Raw genomic sequence first — 20405 nt, 5'->3', positions numbered from 1 at the left:
AAAATACTAAAGTTTAATCTTATCAAATCTTATCAGAAAAATAATCTGGATCTATTTTTTATTCACATAAGTTTATATGTTTTATTACCTCAAGACTGATATTAAAATTAGAGCTCTAAGATCTTTATATGTGTGTATGTGTGTTTAGATATGTTTCTGCATATATACATGTATTATGATATAAGTTGTGTCTACATAATAAAATCAGGTGTAGTCAGTCAGAAATGGCTTAGGAAATTTTATTTTGTTTGGTTTAAATAAGTGAGAACTCATATAGGGGCATATGTTCTTAGGATGTCCTGAGGCTATGTCATGGGCCATCGTCCTTAACCTTGGCAAATAAACCTCTGAAATGATTGCAACTTGCCTGGGTTGTTATCTTTGATTTACATCTGGCAACCACAGAGGGATCCTGAGTGGAGGTGGCCCTGACCAGTGGCAGCTCTCTGTTCAGTGCTTGGCATGGTCTTGGGTTATCTACAGGGAAGTTTTCCTTGCCCTGTCTGTTGTCACCAGTGCTGAGAGGAGAGGGCACACATCAGGAGCAACACCCAGCTGGGAAGGATGATTGAAATGGTCAAGTTCCACAGCATTGAAGACAGACAGGAAGAGACACCCTTGTGTGGGAAGCACAACCAGTTCCTGATTGTTTTCTGAGAGGTGGACCTAGTGGTGCTGTGTCCCCTGTAGACTCAGTCCCCTTACCACCAGGGCCACTACATGACACCCAGAGAACTGCCTCTCATTACAGGAAAAGGCTCTGCAGTTACATCCAGCCCCTGAAAAAGCAACTGGCAGACCTTCAAAAATTAATAAGCATTCAAAGCAAAAAACTCCTTAGAACTGAGAGAGAAGGTGGAAAACCAAAGTAGGAATTATCCTCTGAATTTGAGCACCTGAGCCAGTTTTTAGAATATGAGCAATGAGCAGTTCTCTGCAGGTTAGCTGAAGAGAAGGACAATCAGCAGAAACTCAGTGCACACATAACAGCATTTTAAATCTAGATTTATACACTCAAAAGCCAATTAATTAAGGTTGTACAGCTCAGTGAGTTATCTGAAGTGGAATTGCTCTCACAAATTAAAATTTTCTACGAGTCTGAAAATGAGAATAGCCTGTCAATCTTTTCAATTAATTTAAGGAGAGAGGCTGCAGTTTCCTCCCCAATATTCTGCTCTGCAGATAATTATAAAGAAATTTAAAGTAGACATAATTCTAGGCCCTGAAACAGCACACCCTATCTTAATTGTACCTGAGGATAAAAAATGTGTGAGATTTACAAAGAAAAAACAAAAGATTCCTGGTTTTCCAAAAAGATTTGTAGTCAAACCAGTTGTCCTGTGTTACTCTATTTTCATTCTGACAAGCATTTCTGGGAGGTAGAAGTGGGAGATTAAGTCCGAATAGGCTATTGGCATTTGCAAAGATTCTCTTCCCACAAAAGCAAGGAGACCACCATCCGTCCAGCAGGGATGTTGGAGGATTCTGCTGCAGGATGATGGCTCTCATGCACCAGGAGCTTTTCCAGCCCCTCTCTTGTTAGAAGTGAAAGTCAGAGGCACTGGTATTTTCCTGGACCGTTAGCCAGGTGAGATCTCATTCTATAACATGACTGAGAAATCTCACATCTATACTTTCACTGATACTTTTACTGGACCTCTTTGGCCTTATTTTCGTGTAAGATCTGATTCAAAACCTCTCAGAATCTGTTTATGAATGTAATAAATGAACAGTTTTTAATGAAAATCTACCTGATAGGCTATTTTACTAGTTGTTGCTTTTTTTTAATGGGAATTGTGGAAGCTACTGAATTAATATACCCATAAATCAATTCCCCCTTGCCCACAAGTTTTTCTTTCACACTTTCACTATTTCCAAGAAGGAAGTTTTATTTTGTCCCAACAACCATCAATAAGACAATGCTAGGAATGCCTCCATCCCAGGAATGACATGGGGGTTACCTGTCTCCTGTGTGAACCTTGGCACATTGCTGAGTACAAGAGTGATTGTTTCTGTGTTTCAGAAAGTGATGATGGGATTTGAAGGGGATTAACAAAATTGGAACTTGTCAACTTTGCCTCCTCTGTATAAAGGTTGAATTGTGCTATTTTGGGCACATACAAAGCTGTCTACTAGCAGAAGCAGGTTGCAACCCTTAAACCACAGGGCACAATTGAAAGGGGTGGGGTGAGGAGGGCACCACAGGGAGAGAGTAAGCATCTTTAGCCTTTAACATAACGGGCTTTTACATTTTTATTCTGTTATCCCCAGAAGCTACCAACTGGTAGCACTTGCAACATCAGGTTTCTTGGAACCTAATTGCTCCACATAATTTTTATTTCTGCCTATATTCTTTGCTATTGTGCATAGTATTTTAGAACACAGCAACTTGTTATGACATTGAAGAGAACTGAAAAGTTATTAATAATGAACATTACAGTTAGAACCATGTTAGAGACTGAAATAGGAATCACTGGGCAGGATGGCATACCTATTTTTGTTCAGAATTTTCTTACAAATATAGCTAGTATTTACTGAGTCCTCACTACATTCCAGGAGTTGCAGTATTTTCAGACCAACTCTGGGATGTAGGTAATAAGCTGTTTACAAAGTAAGTTTAAAATTAAGAAAATAGTCTTAGGCAAAGTATCCTTGTTGAGATGACTCAGCCAGTGGTAAGAAGATGTCCAGGGATGCCTTCAGTCACTGGTAAACCAGCATTCTTAAATGGGTTTTCGATGGAATGCTTTATACATAAACAAGAAGTAGCAAGATATTCTTTCTCTGACTGTGAAAAAGGAGATGTCCACAGGTACATGTTTAAAGTCTTAGGATGCCACACTAACTTAACCAGAAGGATATGGGTTTATATCTAGGTTCTGTAGTTTCTGGTAGTGAGCTTAAACTTATTTACAAAATGGAGATAATACTTAAACACTTATTTTGCAAGAAAGTTATAATGATGGAATTATATATATCTATATATCTATATATATATATATATGTGTATTAACTTCATACATATATAGTTAACTTCCACATCTTTCCATACCTTGCTTTTGTTTTATTTATTTTTTTTTTTGGTGGGGGGGGTCTCACTCTACTGCCCAGGCTGGAGTGCAGTGGCACAATCATAGCTCATTGTAACCTCAAATTCCTGGACTCAAGGGATCCTCCTGCCTCAGCCTCCACACTGAGTATCTGTGACTATAGGCTCATGCTACCACACCCAGGCAATTTTTATTTATTACTATTATTTTTAATAGAGACATGGTCTCACTGTGTTGACCAGGCTGATCTTGAACCCCTGGCCTCAAGCAATACTCCTATCTTGGCCTCCCAAACAAGGTGCTGGGATTACAGTCATGAGCCACTATTGCCCATCCTGAAAAAGACATTTCTGGCTCAGTAAGGGAAATATGAGTATGACAGCATGTCAGGTGATATCAGTGAGCTGTTAATTCTCTTAGGTGTGATAGCATTATGAGTCAGGAAATTCCCTTATTCTTAGAGATTCATAGTCAAATATTTAGGGGTGAAATTTTATTTCTATGATTTTTATTAAAGATCTCCAGGCAAAAACATGAGGATAAATAAAGCAAATATGGCAAAATAGTGATAACTGTTGAGTCTAGGTGATGGTGTATGGACATTTTACTTTCTGTACTACTCTTTGTACATTAAATAAAAAGAACAAGCAAAACTGTTTAAAAATTTTTCTACTTCTAGGTTTTCACAAAAATTTAAAGTTACCAAAAATACAAATTCTAGTTAATATATAAATCTGCATATAAAGTATGCCAAAGTAAGATGTGTTCTGATGAAAAAATTATGAAAATAATGTTCTTATTAAAATATTTTTTGGTATAAGTCAATGGTTATTTATAAATTAGGTAAAAAGGAACTGGTAAGTAAGAGAGATGTAAAGAAAATTACAGATATGAGTGAGAAGGTGGTTTTGGTAAGAAGGATTAAGAAGAAAATAATTCTGTATGAGAAAGGATCCTGTATGGAAATTTTTGTCCTGATATAAAATGACTAGTTATTTAAGAAAGAGTGATTTTTAGGAGAAAACAAAGTCCAAGCATGTTGTAAATGGTCTGTGTAAATCTGATAAGGTTTGTGATATAGTTTGGACCTGTGTCCCTGCCCAAGTTTCATGTTCAATTGTAATCCCCAGCATTGGAGCTGGGGCCTGGTGAGAGGTGATTGGATCATGGGGTGGACTTTTCATGAATGATTTAGCACCATCTCCTTGCTACTGTCCTCCTGAGAGTGAGTGAGTTATTGTGAGATCTGGTTGTTTAAAAGTGGGTGGCATTTTCCTTCTCTCTCTTGCTCCTGCTTTCACCATGTAATGTGCCTGATCCTTCTTTGCCTTCCACCATGACTGGAAGCTTCCTGAGTTCTCTCCAGGAGCAGATGCTGCTGTGCTTCCTGTACAGCCTGTAGAACCATAAGCCAACTAAACCTCTTTTCTTTATAAATTACCCAGTCTCAAGTATTTTTTTTTTTTGTAGGAGTCAAAGAGTAGCCTCACACAGTGCAAAAAGAATTTATAAAATAATTTTTATGTGATTAAGTTGACTTTATACTTTATTTATTTTGAGATAGAATATTGCTCTGTCACCCAGGCTGAAGTGCAGGGACGTGATCTCAGCTCACTGCAACCTCTGCCTCTTGGATTCAAGTGATTCTTGTGTGTGCCTCAGCCTCCCGAATAGCTAGGATTACAGATGTGCACCATCCTGCCTAGCTAATTTTTGTATTTTTAGTAGAGACAAGGCTTCACTATGTTGGCCTGGCTGGTCTCGAACTCCTGGCCTCAAGTGATCCACCTGCTTTGGCTTCCCAAATGTGGGGGATTACATGTGTGAGCCATCACACCCAGCCAGTTAACTTTAATTAAAAGAAAATTTGTCTTTCTAGAGATTGGGCTTTGATATAAAAAATCCACTACTGCAAGACTAAAGAACAACAAGATTTTCTTAAAATATTGATTTACTCTTAAAAAATTGCAAGAAGTTGTACATTTAAAATTCCATAAGCTGTTTCTTTTTGAAATTTCTCAGCTGGATAGCTCAGGAGTCCAACTTCTGCTGTAGTCTGTTGCCTCAGGTTTTCTCACTTTGAGAAGGCCTGGGATGGTAACTCATCCTTCAACTTTTTTTGGCTCTTATGACATTTTTTTCCCTTTCAGTTCTAAATCTGTTGTTATGGTGTGATGCAGAAGGTTTTATCTTGAAGGTTAAAAAGGCAATGTTTTCCTCCAGATAATTTAATTCTGTACTTTTGTTCTGTCTTATTATGTTTTAGTTTGAAGTTTTTCTGAAAAATTAACTCACAAGAGAAAGATTATTTGAAAAGGTGGCATGCAGATTTGTTTGGCATGTATGTGTGGGAGTTTTTAGAATAAAGACCCAAGGTATAGAGAAAATTGTCCATTTTTACACTTAGGTTTGACAAAGTATAAACAGCTACATAAAAATATGATTGAACAAGCATGTAATTTAATGCTAATAGACTGTATGGAAAAAACCAGAAAGGTCTGCTGGGTTAACCTTCTGATTCTTAACCTCCCTGAGCATGCATTCCTTCCTTCTGGGTCTGGGTGTCTCATGACCTATAATCGAACAAGAAAGGCCAGGTCCTTCCTTCCTTTCTTTCCTTCCTTCCTTCCCTCCCTCCCTCCTTCCCTCCCTTCCTTTTTCCTTCCTTCCTTCCTTCTTTCTCTCTCTCTCTCTTTCTTTCTTTAATTCTGACAGGATTTCACTCTGTCACCTAGGCTGAAGTGCAGTGTAGTGATCTCAGTGCACTGCAGCCTCTACTTCTTGGGCTCGAGTAATCCACCCACCTCAGCCTCCAAGTAACTGGGACTACAGGCATGCACCATCATGTTCAGCTAATTTTGTTTAGTTTTTTTTTAGAGATGGGGTCTCACTATGTTACCCAGGCTGGTCTCAAACTCCTGGACTCAAGTGATCCTCACACCTTGGCCTCCCAAGATGTTGGGATTACAGGCATAGCCACTTTGCCCAGTGTAAGGTCAGATAATTTCTTTATGGCCAATTCTTACATAGAAAGGTGGAGGAAAATTTAGAGTAATATTTTTAGGTTTTATGGCTGGCTTTGAGGAAAAGAAGGTCTGATTTCTGGGACCTGCCTTGGAGAAGAAAGATTCTAGTTCCCTCGAGGGAAAATGGGACTAAGGGACACGAAAGCAGAGGGAGGCCACAGAAAAATGTTTACTTCTGAGGCCCTTCTGAGGCTTTCATTTGTGGGTATTGCTTTGAGCCCCAACATATGTCCCAAGTGGTCAATATAACCCGGCAACTTCCCAGGCTGTTGCTGGGAACCATTTGTTCTCCTGCTCAAGGCCTCTGTAACAGTGTTCACTCATGACACCAACATACTTCCTTTTTCTGACTAGTTCAAGTTCTCCTTTCAGCAGGTTCGGTTTTCAGGTTATCCAAATGGGCTTTCCATAAGGATCTATCTCTTTTCTTTGTGAGACAGAGTCTCACTCTTGTTGCCCAGGCTAGAGTGCAGTGGGGTGATCTCAGCTCACTGCAGTCTCCGCCTCTTGGGTTCAAATGATTCTCCTGACTCAGCCTCCAAAGTAACTGAGATTACAGGCATGTGCCACCATGCTCAGCTAATATTTGTATTTTTAGTGGAGACAGGGTTTTGCCATATTGGCCAGGCTGGTCTCAGACTCCTGATTTCAGTTGATCCACCCCTCTTGGCTTCCTAAAGTACTGGGATTTCAGGTGTGAGCCACTGCACCCAGCCCGAATTATCTTGATAGAATGTAAAATCTTTGTTTTTAGGCTAGTTACCAAAAAGGAAAAATAAAAGCCTTCTTTAGTGATTTTTTTTTCTGTGTATTTTTATACCTTTTTCCTGTGTATTTTTAAATATATAAGAGTGAGGTGGCTGCCAGGGCAGAGAACAGTCTAGCCCAGGCTAGAGAGTAATGGCATTACAACCTCTGTCTCCTGGGTTCAACTGATTCTCCCACCTTAACCTGCCAAGTAGCTGGGACTACAGGCACACCCACCTCAGCCCCCCAAGTAGCTGGACTACATGCACACCACCATGCCTGGCTAACTTTTGTATTTTTTGTAGAGATGGGGTTTTGTCAGGCTGGTCTCGAACTCCTGGCCTCAAGCAATCCATCCACCTCATCCTCCCAAAGGAGCCACCATGCCAGGCATACTGCTGTTTTTATTAGATTATAAGTAGTACTTAAAAAACTAAACCTTAAAAGGGTTAACGTTTTTATACTCACGTAACTTTCCATATAGTTTTTGAAGTCTTTTGATTATCCCTCTGGTTAAATGAATAACTGAGATTCTGTTTTAATCAAGTGTTTTGAGCCTGTTAATATCTTCTGATGAACATCCTCAAAAGTCAAATCCTATATTATGTCTCTGATTTAGACTTACTGCTGGGGGCTTATTAGCACTATAAAAATTAATCACCCCCAGGTTATAAAATCTTTTACACCCAATTATGTCATAAACTCCAGTATCATCACCTCCAACCTGATAACTAGACTTCAGTTAAGAAACCCCTTCCGGTTCGGTTGAGGGGAGGGTCATTGGCCGGGGCCTGTGGTAGCCGCTCCAGTGAGGTGCTCCATTGCGGCCACCGGGCTTGCTGCCTTCCTGGGTGCCACTCCCCCTGGGGGCGCCAGTAGCGCAGCCCCGATTCCTCTCCGGCTCTTGGGCGCTGCTCTGAGCAGCCTCACCCTTCATACCAGAAAGCTAGCGGGCACTATGGGGAAAAAACAAAACAAGAAGAAAGTGGAGGGGGTGCCAGAAGAGGAGGAAGAGGAATATGTGGTGGAAAAAGTTCTCGACCGCCGAGTGGTAAAGGGCAAAGTGGAGTACCTCCTAAAGTGGAAGGGCTTCTCAGATGAGGACAACACATGGGAGCCAGAAGGGAATCTGGATTGCCCTGACCTCATTGCCGAGTTTCTGAAGTCACAGAAAACAGCACATGAGACAGATAAATCGGAGGGAGGCAAGCTCAAAGCTGATTCTGATTCTGAAGACAAGGGAGAGGAGAGCAAAGCAAAGAAGAAGAAAGAAGAGTCAGAAAAGCCACGAGGCTTTCCTCGAGGTTTGGAGCCGGAGCGGATTATTGGAGCTACAGACTCCAGTGGAGAGCTCATGTTCCTAATAAAATGCAAAAACTCTGATGAGGCTGACCTGGACCCTGCCAAGGAAGCCAATGTCAAGTGCCCATAGGTTGTCATATCCTTCTATGAGGAAAGGCTCACATGGCATTCCTACCCCTCGGAGGATGATGACAAAAAAGATGACAAGAATTAACTCTCCTGAGTACCAGCCCCTGTCACATCTGACTGTGGGTTTCAGGTGGGAAGGGAAGGAGTTCTACTTGTCTTGACACCACAGAGGTGGCTTGAGAAGATGTCCTTTGAAGGGCCAGTATAGTTTCTGTGCCCTGCAGCAGCCCAAGTGCTTTAAAGCCGTTCCAAGCTATACAGTTTGCACACCCATCCCAGTGGAGGGGAAGGGGGATAAGTGTTTCAAGGCAACCTTTTCTGCACTTTGCTGAGAAAAGCAAAGGGCCTTCTATGAAGGACAAAACTTGCAGAATTGGGTGTGTGGGAGAGCAAAAAAATACTGTAGATCTTCCAAGAGCATCCCCACAACCCACAGCCTTCTTCCCAATAGAGTTAACTCTGCATTTTAACAGCATAGTATGTGTGTAGTTTTTGGCTATCAGCGGTGTATTACTTGGGGGAGGGAGGGATGGGGAGGGGAGAAAGGGAGATGGGTATTATCATTTTGATTAAATTTGGGGGCCTGAAAGGGGAAATGGTGAAGCAATGGAAAGAACAGACAACTAATGATATGCTTCTATGTCCAGAATATTTTACTTTTCAAAAAAATGTCATTGGCACCATAAATAAGGACTGTGAGAGACTGTTTAAAAGCTGTGAATGTCTGAAACCTATAAGCCAAGGTGTTCCCTGCCTAAACTTACTGCTGTTCCCCACAAAGGACTAAGCCAGTTTCTAAGTTATCAAAGTTGCCATTTTGGAAATGGAAATTGACTGAGGAGGGAAGGTCTTTTATTGGAGAGTATACAGTACAAGCAGATCATTCTGTCTCAGAGGTGCTAATTCCTGAAATTAGAAGACCTTTCTTTTCCAGTACCAAAATTATAAATATCAGCTTGTTCATCCAAGCCACTGGCTGAGGTGTTGGGGAAGAGGAAGAGGGTGGTAGAGGAGATAAGACAGTAGGGAAAGACAAGGGCCTATGCTCTTAGTGGGGAGAACTCTTGGAGCCGTTCTCTTTTTTTGAGATTTGAACTCTGAAACCATTGGTGGCAGGGTTCAGTCACTGACAGCACAGTTTCACTGAATTGATTCAAGAGTTGGGTCACTTAAAAAACCTTGGTCCCAGGAGAAGATTAAACTTTCATACGGGGCAGTGGTTCACTTTAAAACACACACACACACACACACACACACACACTTTTTTGAAGAAATCCTAAGAAGTAACATACCCAAAATGCTCTTTCTTGAGTCATGAGATCCATCAGTTCTTGATATTGTCTAGACTTGGATCTAGAACTACATTGTAAAATATTTTTAGGCATGTGTTAGATTTCTGTGAAAACTTTGTTTAAATGTAAATTTCATACTACACTGTCAGTTTTTGTCTTAATAAAACTATAGATTTATTAAAGAAAAAAAAAAGAAACCCCTTCCAGCCCCTTTGGAAAGGGACTTCATCAGTATTGTTAAGCAATCATTGTGCTATTAAGTTTCAGAGTTTTGACTCCTGGGTACACTTATCTCATCTATAAGGATGCCTCAAATCCTACTGAATCTTGAGCTGGTATTTGGCACCAAATTCAATTTAACCAAAGCCTCGTCTTCAGGCCTGGTAGAAGGTGACAGCCAAGATAAACTCCTATCATGTGACATGGGATCAGCCCTCTATACAAAGTCACAAATACTCATGTAATGATTTTGCCTCTATCTGAATTAGTATAACTTGTTCTCTGCCTTAATACTAAATAGTTGGAATATTTAGCTGTCTGTCAGTTTCCTTTTCCTGTCATGATTAGAGCTAGGCAGGACTTACGTTCTTCTTGTTTAAAATGTCACTTATTCTTTGTTTTCAGTGGGGGGTGGGGGGCGTCTTTTTCTTTTTGAGCTATTTATAGGTTACAAAATTGGGTAAAATGAAACACATTTTCTCTCTCTACCTGATAGCTTCAAAACTTAAAAATGATTTAGAATCCCACTGGGCCTACCATTCTATTTTTATCACTAATGCCCTCCTGCCAAAACTATAAAAGCACCTTTCCTCTAAGAGGCCCAGGGACTACTGCAGAAAAGCTGGGCATGTAAGATTTCAAGGGCTGATTTTGAGGAATAGAATGAGTTTGGACCCTCCAAATCAAGGATGGGCATACGATGCCTAAACAGCTGGCAAAATGAGGGACTTTAACTCCTGGGACATTAGGTGGCTTTTTCAATCCATTCCAACCATAGAGATTTTTCTGCTTCCTATGGAATTAAAAGAAATCCATATACCTGGTGACAAAGTCTCCTGGTATGGTGCTGTCAGTTGAGATTTATGCAGATATATATAAAATATTTTTTGCCAGCCACTTTAGGACAAATTATTAAAAATACCACAAAAAGCATTACAACACAACAAAAGTCTCTGAATTCTTTAGCTTAAATGGTTTTAACAAAATGCTTGTGTATTGTATAGCTAATTGCTGCAAGTCTGTCAGTAAATCCAAGATTACAGTAACTCAATGCATAGAAGTTATAAATAATTGAATTTTGCAAACTCACCTTTGGCTTTTGGTGTTTGGCTTTCATGTTGCTTAAAGAATTTTAAGGCTGGGCACGGTGGCTCATGCCTGTCATCCCAGCACGGTGGGAGGCTGAGGCGGGTGGGTCACCTGAGGTCAGAAGTTTGAGACCAGCCTGGCCAACATGATGAAATCCCATCTCTATTAAAAACACAAAAAATTAGCTTAGCGTGGTGGTGGGCACCTGTAATTCCAGCTACTTGAAAGGCTAAAGCTAGACAATTGCTTGAACCTAGGAAACGGAGGTTGCATTGATCTGAGATAATGTCACTGCACATATCAATAGAGAAAGTTACATATATATGTATGTAACTTTATATACATATACATATATATATATGTAGCTTTATATAAGGTGTTTATGTAAACTAGCAAACCCAGGCAATAATGTATGTTGACAATTTTGAAGCCATCTGTAATTTTATTTTGTCAACAAGTTTGAAAATAATTAATTTATCAAAGATTTACTTATGTCATGTGAACTAAAAAAAACATTTGGGTTAATTATTATATATTTTATATGAGTCCTTATTTATGGACCATGCCCAGCCTCTGTTGCCTTTGAAGTCTTTTGTTTCAACTTTTATTTTAGGTTCAGGGGTTAATGTGCACGTTTGATACATGGGTAAGTTGCATGTTGCATGTTGCTGGGGTTTGATGTACAAATGATTTTGTCACCCAGGTAGGTAGTTTTTCAACCTTCATCCTCCTCCCACCTTCCCTATTCAAGCGAGCCTTGATGTTTAGCATTCCCATCTTTAGGTCCATATGTACTCAATGTTTAGCTCTCACTTGTAAATAAAAACAGTTTGTGTCCCCATGTTAATTCACTTAGGATAATGGCCTCTAACTGCATCCATGTTGCTGCAAAGGACATGTTTTGTTTGTTTTGTTTTTTAATGGCCGCATAGTATTCTATGATGTATATATACATTTTTTTAATCCAATCCACCATTGATGGGCATCTAGGTTGTTTTTATGTCTTTGCTTTTGTAAATGTGCTGCAATGAACATATAGGTGTCTTTATGGTATTTGATTTATATTCCTTTAGGTATATATCCAATAATGGGATTGTTGGGCCAATGGTAGTTCTGTTTTAAGCTCCTAGAGAAATTTCCAAACTGCTTTCCACAATGGCTGAACTAATTTACAGTCCCACCAGCAGTGTATAAGTATTCCCTTTTCTCTGCAACTGCACCTACATCTGTTGTTTTTGACTTTGTAACAGCCGTCCACCTGTTCTCACACATAGCAAAATGATTCTTGGCTCTCCTTATCGTAACTACCTTAAATGTAAATGGATTGAACTCTCCAATCAAAAAACAGAGATTGGCAAAATGAATAAAAACTCATGATCCAACACATGATCAATGTAGATTTGCTATCTACAAAGTCTCACTTTACATTCAAAGACACAACTAAATTGAAAGTGAACAGATAAAGATATTCCATAAAAAGAGTAACCAAAAGAGAGCAGGGATAGTTATATTAGTATCACACAAAATAAACTTTCAATAAAAAAAGTTTATAAGAGACAAGGAAGTATACTATATATTAATACTAATAAAAGTTTCAGTGCAGCGAGAAGATATAACAGTGATATGCATTGACACACTGAATGACAGACCACTAAAATTTATGTAAAGCAGAAACTATCAGAATTGAAGGGAGAAATAGTTCTACAATAATGATTAGAGACTTTAATGCCTATTTATTTATTTATTTTTTTAATCTTACTTTAATTTCTGGGATACATTGGCAGAATGTGCGGGTTTGTTACATAGGTATATGTGGGCTACGGTGGTTTGTTGTACCTATCAACCCATCACCTAAGTTTTAAGCCTCGCATGCGTTAGGTATTTGTCCTGATGCTCTCTCTCCCTTTGCCCACACCCCCTAAGAGGCCCCGGTATGTGAAGTTTCCCTCCCTGTGTCCATAGGTTCTCATTGCTCAACTCCCACTTATAAGGGAAAACATGTGGTGTTTAGTTTTCTTTTCCTGTGTTAGTTTGCTGAGAATAATGGCTTCCAGCTTCATCCATGTCCCTGCAAAGGACATGAACTTATTCTTTTTTATGGCTGCATAGTGTTCCATGATACATACGTACCCACTTCTTAGTAACAGAACAACCAGACAGAATATAAGTAAGAAAATAGGAGCCTTAAACACACAATAAATCAACTAGATCTAACAGATATATACAGAAACATTACTCAACAAAAACGGTATGTACATTTTTCTAAAGTGCTTATGGGATGTTTTTCAGGATAGAATATTTGTTAGACCACAAATTAAGTCTCAATAGATTTAAAAAGATGGATGTCATAAAAAGTATCTTCTTCAACCACAATGGGATGAAGCTGAAATTAGTAATGGAAGAAAAACTGAAAAACCAAAAATATGCTGGAAATTAAACAACATATTTTCAAACAACCAATGGATCAAAGAAGCAATCATAAGGGAAATTAGAAAATAGAGACAAATGAACATAAAAAAGCACCACTTACCAAAACTCAAGCAGCACTAAGGGGGAAGATGTGTATCTATAAATGTTTACATCAAAAAACTAAAAATATCTCTATCAACAATCTAACTTTACAACTTAAGCAACTAGAAAAAGAGGAACAAACTTAAAGCTAGCAGAAGGAAGGAAATAACAAAGATTAGAGCAGAGATAAACAAAAAAAGGAATAGAAAAAATAGAGAAAATCAAGGAAATCAAAAGTCGTTTCTTTGGAGAGAGTAACAAAATTGACGTATCTTTAGTTAGATGAGCTAAGAAAAAAAGGAAGAGACTCAAATTACTAAGATGAGAAATGAAAATGAGGACAAGTCCACAAAAATAAAAAATGATTCTAAGAGTACTATGAACAATTGTATGCCAACAAATGAAGATAACCTAGATGAAATGGACAAGTTCCTAGAAACACAAAACCCACCACGACTAAATCATGAAGAAACAGAAAATCTGAATAGACCTATAACTAGTAAAAGGATTGAGAGGCTGGAAATAACCCCTTCCAGATACAGTTAAATCATTTTTGACAAGGAAGACTTCAGGGGTGAAAAGGACAGTCTTTTCAATCAATTGTGCTGAGGGAACTAGAGATCCACATGCAAAAGAACAAGTCAGACCCTTACCTAACACCATACACAAAAATTAACTAAAAATGCCTCAAAGACCTGAATGTATGACCTAAAACAATAACATTCTTAGACAATAACACAGGACAAAAACACCACGACATTGGATATCACAACAAATTTTTAAATTCAATACCAAAGGCACAGGCAATAAAAGAAAAAATACACAAATTGAATTTCACGACTTAAAAAATTTCGTGCCTCAAAACCCACTATAAACAGAGTAAAAAGGCAACCCACAGAATCAGAGAAAATACTGGCAAATCATACATGTGATAAATAGCGAACTCTTAAAACTCAACAACAACAACCACAAAAACCAAACAACTTAATTCAAAACTGGACAAAGAACTCGAATAGATATTTCTCAAAAGAAGATATACAAATGGCCAATAAGCACATAAAAAGATGCTTAATATGACTCATCATTAGGCACAAATGCAAATCAAAACTACAAGGAGATATCATTGTATATGCCCCCAATAGGATAGCTACTATCTAGTAAAAGGAATATAACAAGTGTTGTCGAGGTGGGGCTGGCTGCACACCAGCATGGTACCTGTGCCCCGGCCCATGGCCTTCTCGGAGTCAGCTCCTTCCCCAGATCCCCAGGGCCAAGGTCTTCATAGAATGGGAGGCTAAAAGGAAGAGTCGGCCTCAGTGCCCAGACAGGAGCAGCAGTGCTGAACCCCACATGAAGCCCACACCATGGGTTAACTCTGGGGGACATCTGTCTCAAGTTCACAGGGACAGGGGGAGCTTGGCCAGTGCCCGGGGAGTGTCCAGACCCACCACAGCAGTCCCTGGGCTGGGCCAGGGCTGGGCCTAGTGTGTAGGGGGCAGGGAGGACTCACCTCTCCCTGAGGAGCACACACTCAGCAGGCACCTGAGGCTGTCCCAGGCTTCTCCACCAAGGCCTCCAAGCCTGCATGGGACAGGTGTGGGGCAGGGAGGGCCTCAGCAGGAGGCCCAGGCCTGTCAACAGCACAGTCGCTAAGCCAACAGCCAGCAGCACCCCTGGAAGGTGGACGGGAGAGGAGAATATAGTGGCCACTCAGAGCCCCTCCAGGCTGCCTGGGACCCTGAGAGCTGCTGTTTTGCATTTGCTTCGGTGGCCCTGGCCTCTGCCCTGCTACCCTTGCAGTTTTAACTCTTCACAGCTCCCTTCCTGCCTCTGGGCTTTCTGCCATTAGTCTCCCACTGGGAGGCCCTCCCCTCTACCCTGTGCCCTTCCCTGTGTAGTCTCTCCTGGGACAGCCCCACATGAAGCCTGTGCTCTGAGTGTATGTATGCATGCACACATGTATGCATGTGTGTGTGTGTGTGTGTGTGTGTGTGTGTGTGTGAGAGAGAGAGAGAGAGAGAGAGAGCTGCTGCCCTGTGCTCAGGGCTCTCAGTCTCAGCCATCAAAGGGCTGTGTCTTCTCTGCCCACTGGGCAGGCGCCAGCTTAAAGAGCTTAGTGTAGAGTGCTGACCTCTGGAGAAAAGAAGGAAGGAAGACAGGAAACCCAGAGTGGGGGCTAGTCTAGGGTGTCTGTGATCCTGTGACTCCACTCAAGGACCCTGTCCACTGGGGCAGCTCTCCAGATCAACGGAGCATGGGAAGTGGGAAAGGGGAGGCAAGAAAGGAGGCCCAAATGGAGAAAATTCTTTGTCTGCAAATGAAGTCCCAGGTCGAGGACAAACTGCACCATGCTATTGTCACTGTGGACATATCTGGAGTTTGGAAGCCATGCCCAGAGCCTCAGACAAGGCTGACACACAGTACACACTCGGAGCCGGGCACGGCACTCCTCCCTGCCTGCTCCAGTCCTCGCTGCTGCGTCCTGTCAGTCAGTACCTGTGATCATCACCCAGTCTGGGCCCAGGTTTGGCAGCCTGTGCCTGAGGATGCCGTGTCTGCCCAGCTGTTACGGGGATGAGGGCTGCACAGGGGACTGGCCGGGACCACAGGCCACCCCCTCCTCCTTCACCAGCACCACGGCCAGGTTCTCTGGTTGCCCGTTGTCTTGAAACATGTATGTGCCTGGATCTAGGAACTGATGGGCAAACCTGAGAAGCAGAGATCAGGAGTCAGAATGTGGGGGTTCAGCCATTATGGGCCACTCACACCAAGCCGAGTCTAGATGTCTCCCTGCGTATGAACAACATTGTCCAGAGAAGCCGCCGTGACCCCTGCTGGGCACCAGGAGTCCCCACCTGCCAAGCTCCCCTCGCCCCGCAGACAGGAGGCCTCTCCTCACCCTGGGCTCTGGTCTGGCCACCTGCATGGTCTGCAGGTTCCCGTGTTCTCCTATTGGCCCGTCGAGGGAAAGGCTGTGAGCCACATGGAGGAACCTCGCCCCTTCCCCTCCCACCTCCCAAGCTCCCGGCAGGAGAAGGTAACTCAAGAAGTTACCTTGAGAAGTTGAGGTGCGTCTCTTGCACCAGGTGGCTGAGTCTGCGGAAGGCCCCGGAGTCCCAGTGGAGGTTGCTGTTGAACAGATGCTGCTTCTGGTACACGGGGTAGTGGCTGGCCGAGTGGTCTTGGGGGTGAATGTGGGGCTGGGCTGGGTTCCAGTGCCTGTCCCAATCCCACCCCTGAGCAGCCCAGATCCAGGGTTAGTCTCAGCAGGACTCAGAATGGGTTCTCAGAATGGGTACACTGCGCAGTACCTGTTCTCAGAAGAGTGAGGGGAACTGAGGCGTGCTTCCCATGTGATGACATGTTTCACCCTGTCATGCACATGATGGTGCATTGAATGATCTTGGTGCTAGGGCAAGCCCTCCTCCCTCTGCCTACAGAGGCCACCAGCACACAGAGAGCATGTCCTGAGCAGAGCCACCAGGACTCATACCTTTGGGGGTGAGCAGTCAGCACCTGGCCCTCTCCTAAGAGAGGCTGCTCCTCTCTCTGCCCCCGGCACGTGGCATGGTGCGGGCATGCAGCAGGTGCTAAATGTGTGCTGTGAAGTGGCTGAGTGACGGGCTGCCAAGGGAGTGGTAGGGCCTCTGACAGAAACCCAAGTGGCTTGGCCTGGCAGTTCTTCCACACAAGGAGGCCTTTTGCTGAGCATGGCTGTCAATTCTTCTTCTTGAGCCCCAGCTCCTGTCCAACATGGGGCTGTGTGTGTGGAGAAAGGGGAAGTGACTGGGTTCACTTCACAGATGACAAGACCAAGGCTTAGAGGGGCAGGGGCTGCCCAGGTCCCAGTGGGTTACGGAGAGCACAGGCCCGACGTAGAGCTCATTTCTCGGGGTTCAGTTCCCTCTTGGCTGCAGATCACCAGTGCTGCGTGAGGAGAATGGGAGGCAGCTGGGTTGCTGAGGGTTCCAGGGCCAGCGTTTGGTGGATGGAATAAAAATGCCACGTGTAGAGAGGATGCAGCCACAACCAGGAGAGTCTGAGTGCCCCGTTCTGTCAGAGGAGGAGGGATAAGGCCTGCTCTGCAGGTTCCCAGGGCTGGGGCCACAGGGAGAACAGGTTTCAGCTCAATGCAAGGAAGATGTTCCTTATCAACTGAGGTGCCCCCAAACAGAGCAGTCTGTGGTGTTTTGGGGTCCAGCTTTGCAGGATGACAGTGTGGCACAGCTGGTGCTTGCCACTGCAAGGGTTGCTGGGCTTTGGGAAGGTCTGTGAAGGCCTGGGGCCCCAGGCAGGGGTATGCTTGGCCTGGGTGAATCCCCACCACCTTGAAGCACAGAGGATTGATGCCATGAAACTGGGGACCAGTCTGCTCTGGGCCTGAGGTCTGATAACGCCTTTGCAGCTAGGGGCTGGCCTCAGGTGGTCCTGGGAGAGTTTGGGGAAGGCCTGTTGAAGACCTGGGCTTTGGGGAAAGCCCGTGCTCACCTGTTAGCCCCACCCGCCTCCCTCCCCTGCTGGTCCCTCTCCATCGAAAGGTCTCTCCTTTGTGATCTTCTGTGACCTCTGCCAGATTCTCCTCTCCACAGCACCTGGGACACAGCTGAGACATTTCCGAGGACCTGTAGGTGGGCCCTGCAGCTCCCATGCTTTGCCCTTGCCAGGAGAATGCAGCCATGCCCCACACCCCCTACGTTCTCTGGGAAGGCCTGGGTTTGGTGCCTCCTCCTCCACTTACCGAGGAGAAAGGAGTCTAGCACATCTGCCCTGGAGATGATGAAGCCAAAGATGCCACGGGGGCTAAACTGGACCAGATGGATGCTGGCACTCCCTTGGAAAAGTTGGTCTGGGCTCAGAGTGCTTGATACTTCCTGAGAAAGTGCAGCATGAGCTACGAGGCCTGGGAGGAAGGGAGGCACAGGTGGACAGACAAAGACCCAAGCCAGGCTCTGGTGTTCCTTGGGATGCAGTGACAGCCACCCTCAGCCTCCCCAGTGTGGCCTCCTGGGCCCCATCTCCCTCCTTTTCTTCAGAACACACCCAAACTCAATCATTCAATCCGGACCCTCTACTGGGTCATTGCGTGCCCTTTTCCCTCCACCTACTAACATCCTACTTAGAGACCGACTTGGAAACATCTCCCTATCACCCCCAATCTGCTGCCCAGTCCCAAGCCAGATGATCCTCCGTGGCCCTTCAGTGGCTGCAGACAGCATACCACCCAGAACCCCCTGGCAGATGCAATCCATGCAGGGCCAGCCTGACCTGCCTTCTGCATGTACCGGCCCGGTCTGGCCCAGGCCCTGGCCCCCTGCACCCTCTACCCCAAGGAGGCATCAAGGCCTTGAAGACAGCTACAGCTATCACCTTGAAGGCCAACACATGGCCCTGCCCTGTGGTTAGAGGTCCTACTGAGAACAAGGGAGGCCCAGAGCTGGCTCCAGCAGAGTGCACACCATTTACTGGCCATGGCAGGGTCTCATTTGGCATTTAAACAGAATGATTGATGTTAATGTACAAAATACCACCTGCTACCTCCTTCCTGCCCTTGCCTTCAGCTTACAAGTGGAAAGCCATGCAAACAGCAGGGCTGGGTAGGGAAGACCAGTCACCACATGGGCTTTTCCCTCTGCCACTTAGTTTCCTTAGACGTGGTGCCTGGGTGGCTCCATCTCCCGATCCCCAGAGGGCAGAGGTGGCCTCCCACCCAGCCTCCCTGAGTCAGGCTCACCATCTAGATGCTGTCCCCAGCCTCGTTCTTCACGCTGAGGATCAGCTCCCTGCTGGGGCCCCAGGCCAAGGAGAGCTGGAGGGCCTGGGCCAGACACTGGGCATCACAGAGTTCCTCTGCTGAGACATACTTGTGACACTGGCAGCTGCAAAAGAGGAGGGGTGGGGGGCTGCCCTAGTGGGTGTGGAGAGGCTTCCCTGGCCCTGATCCTTGCAGCCAAGGCAGGCCCCTCAGGAGGGATGGGTGAGTCGTCAGCCTTTCCCCAAGGAGGGCAGGCTGCCTGCTTCCTAAACAGCCACTGCACTTCAAATGGAGGTCTGGGACATATACTACTGCTTTGGTGTCCTGCAGAGGCAGGTGTGGGAAGAAAGCTGCTTGGCCTGGAATAGTCCTTTTGATCCAGAGGCAACCCCTCTCTGCCCAGTCCACAAGTCAGCAGCAGGATTGGGGCTCTGGACAGAACTGGAGGCCCCCTCTGGGCTTACCATGTGATAGGAGTCAGCTCCTGGACTTGGATCAGGGCCTAGGGCCTAGACCCACTGTTCCATGGGGCCAGCAACTCCTCAGCCTTGGGCGGCTCTGGCCTGGCAGGTGTTGGCGGGGACCCCTGGGGATGCTGACCCAGGGAAGCTTCTGGAAGGAGCTTGTGCTTGGCTTAAGTTCCCATCAGGGCTGGGTCCACAGACACCCTTCAGGACAGGCCCTGTGGGACAGTGAGGGCCTGCCAGGAGATGATTCATTCTCTTTCCTCACTTACATGCCCAGTTCAGTGCTGAGCTCCCCGCCCACCGGGTGGCAGAAGGAGGTACAGTCATGCTGCTGCGGGGACACACACTCCCAGGTGGCAGCCAGGCGCACTTCTCCAGGCATGCGGCGCTTGGCGACCTGCGGAGGGGGTCGTAGAACAGTGTTGGCCCTGGCACCTCTGCAGGCCCAGGTGTGGGGGGGGGGGCGCTGTCAGTATAATGGAACATTCCAGAGACACAGGGCAGAACCTCGGGAGAATGAGACTCTTCTCCGGAGGTCATTAACTCACTGTGCTAAGACTAGAGTTAGACTTGAGGGTAGAAGAAACCCACAAATAACAAAGGACAATGGGCTGCCTTGGGGAGATGACCGGGGCTCTAGTTCGGGATTAGTCAGGGATGGCTTCCTGGAGGGGGTAGTGGTGAGACTGGCTGTGAAGTAGGTGTGGGGAGGACACTGCAGTTTACAGGTCAGAATGGCCAGTGTTTCAGGAGAACAGGCCGATCACCAGGACCTGTGTCCACCAGAGGACACAGCATCAAATGAGGCTGTTTCCATGACA

General features: G+C 44.5%; 1 protein-coding gene, 1 long non-coding RNA gene and 1 pseudogene across 2 annotated transcripts; 2 read left to right on the top strand and 1 right to left on the bottom strand.

Moving 5' to 3' along the window:
- The first annotated feature begins 462 nt into the window (after positions 1–462).
- LOC135272776 (tripartite motif-containing protein 75-like) lies at positions 463–1716 on the top strand (annotated as a pseudogene).
- Positions 1717–7781: 6065 nt separating this feature from the next.
- On the top strand, positions 7782–8719 carry LOC135272796 (chromobox protein homolog 1-like). The gene has a single exon (XM_064371478.1). It carries the CDS (start codon positions 7782–7784, stop codon positions 8253–8255), a length of 474 nt encoding a protein of 157 aa, XP_064227548.1. The 3' UTR covers positions 8256–8719.
- Positions 8720–14204: 5485 nt separating this feature from the next.
- LOC135272721 (uncharacterized) lies at positions 14205–17559 on the bottom strand. Its single transcript, XR_010340715.1, has 3 exons — positions 16420–17559; positions 15862–16073; positions 14205–15038 (listed from the first exon to the last, which is right to left on the bottom strand). It is a non-coding gene; the product is annotated as an uncharacterized LOC135272721 (long non-coding RNA).
- Between the last annotated feature and the right edge of the window lie 2846 nt (positions 17560–20405).

The sequence above is a fragment of the Aotus nancymaae genome, unplaced genomic scaffold (genome assembly GCF_030222135.1).
Source record: "Aotus nancymaae isolate 86718 unplaced genomic scaffold, 86718_ANA_hifiasm-v0.15.2.pri h1tg000131l, whole genome shotgun sequence".
Taxonomy (NCBI): Eukaryota; Metazoa; Chordata; class Mammalia; order Primates; family Aotidae; genus Aotus; species Aotus nancymaae.
Note: the sequence above shows the minus strand (reverse complement) of the source record. Positions and strands in the feature narration are given on the sequence as shown.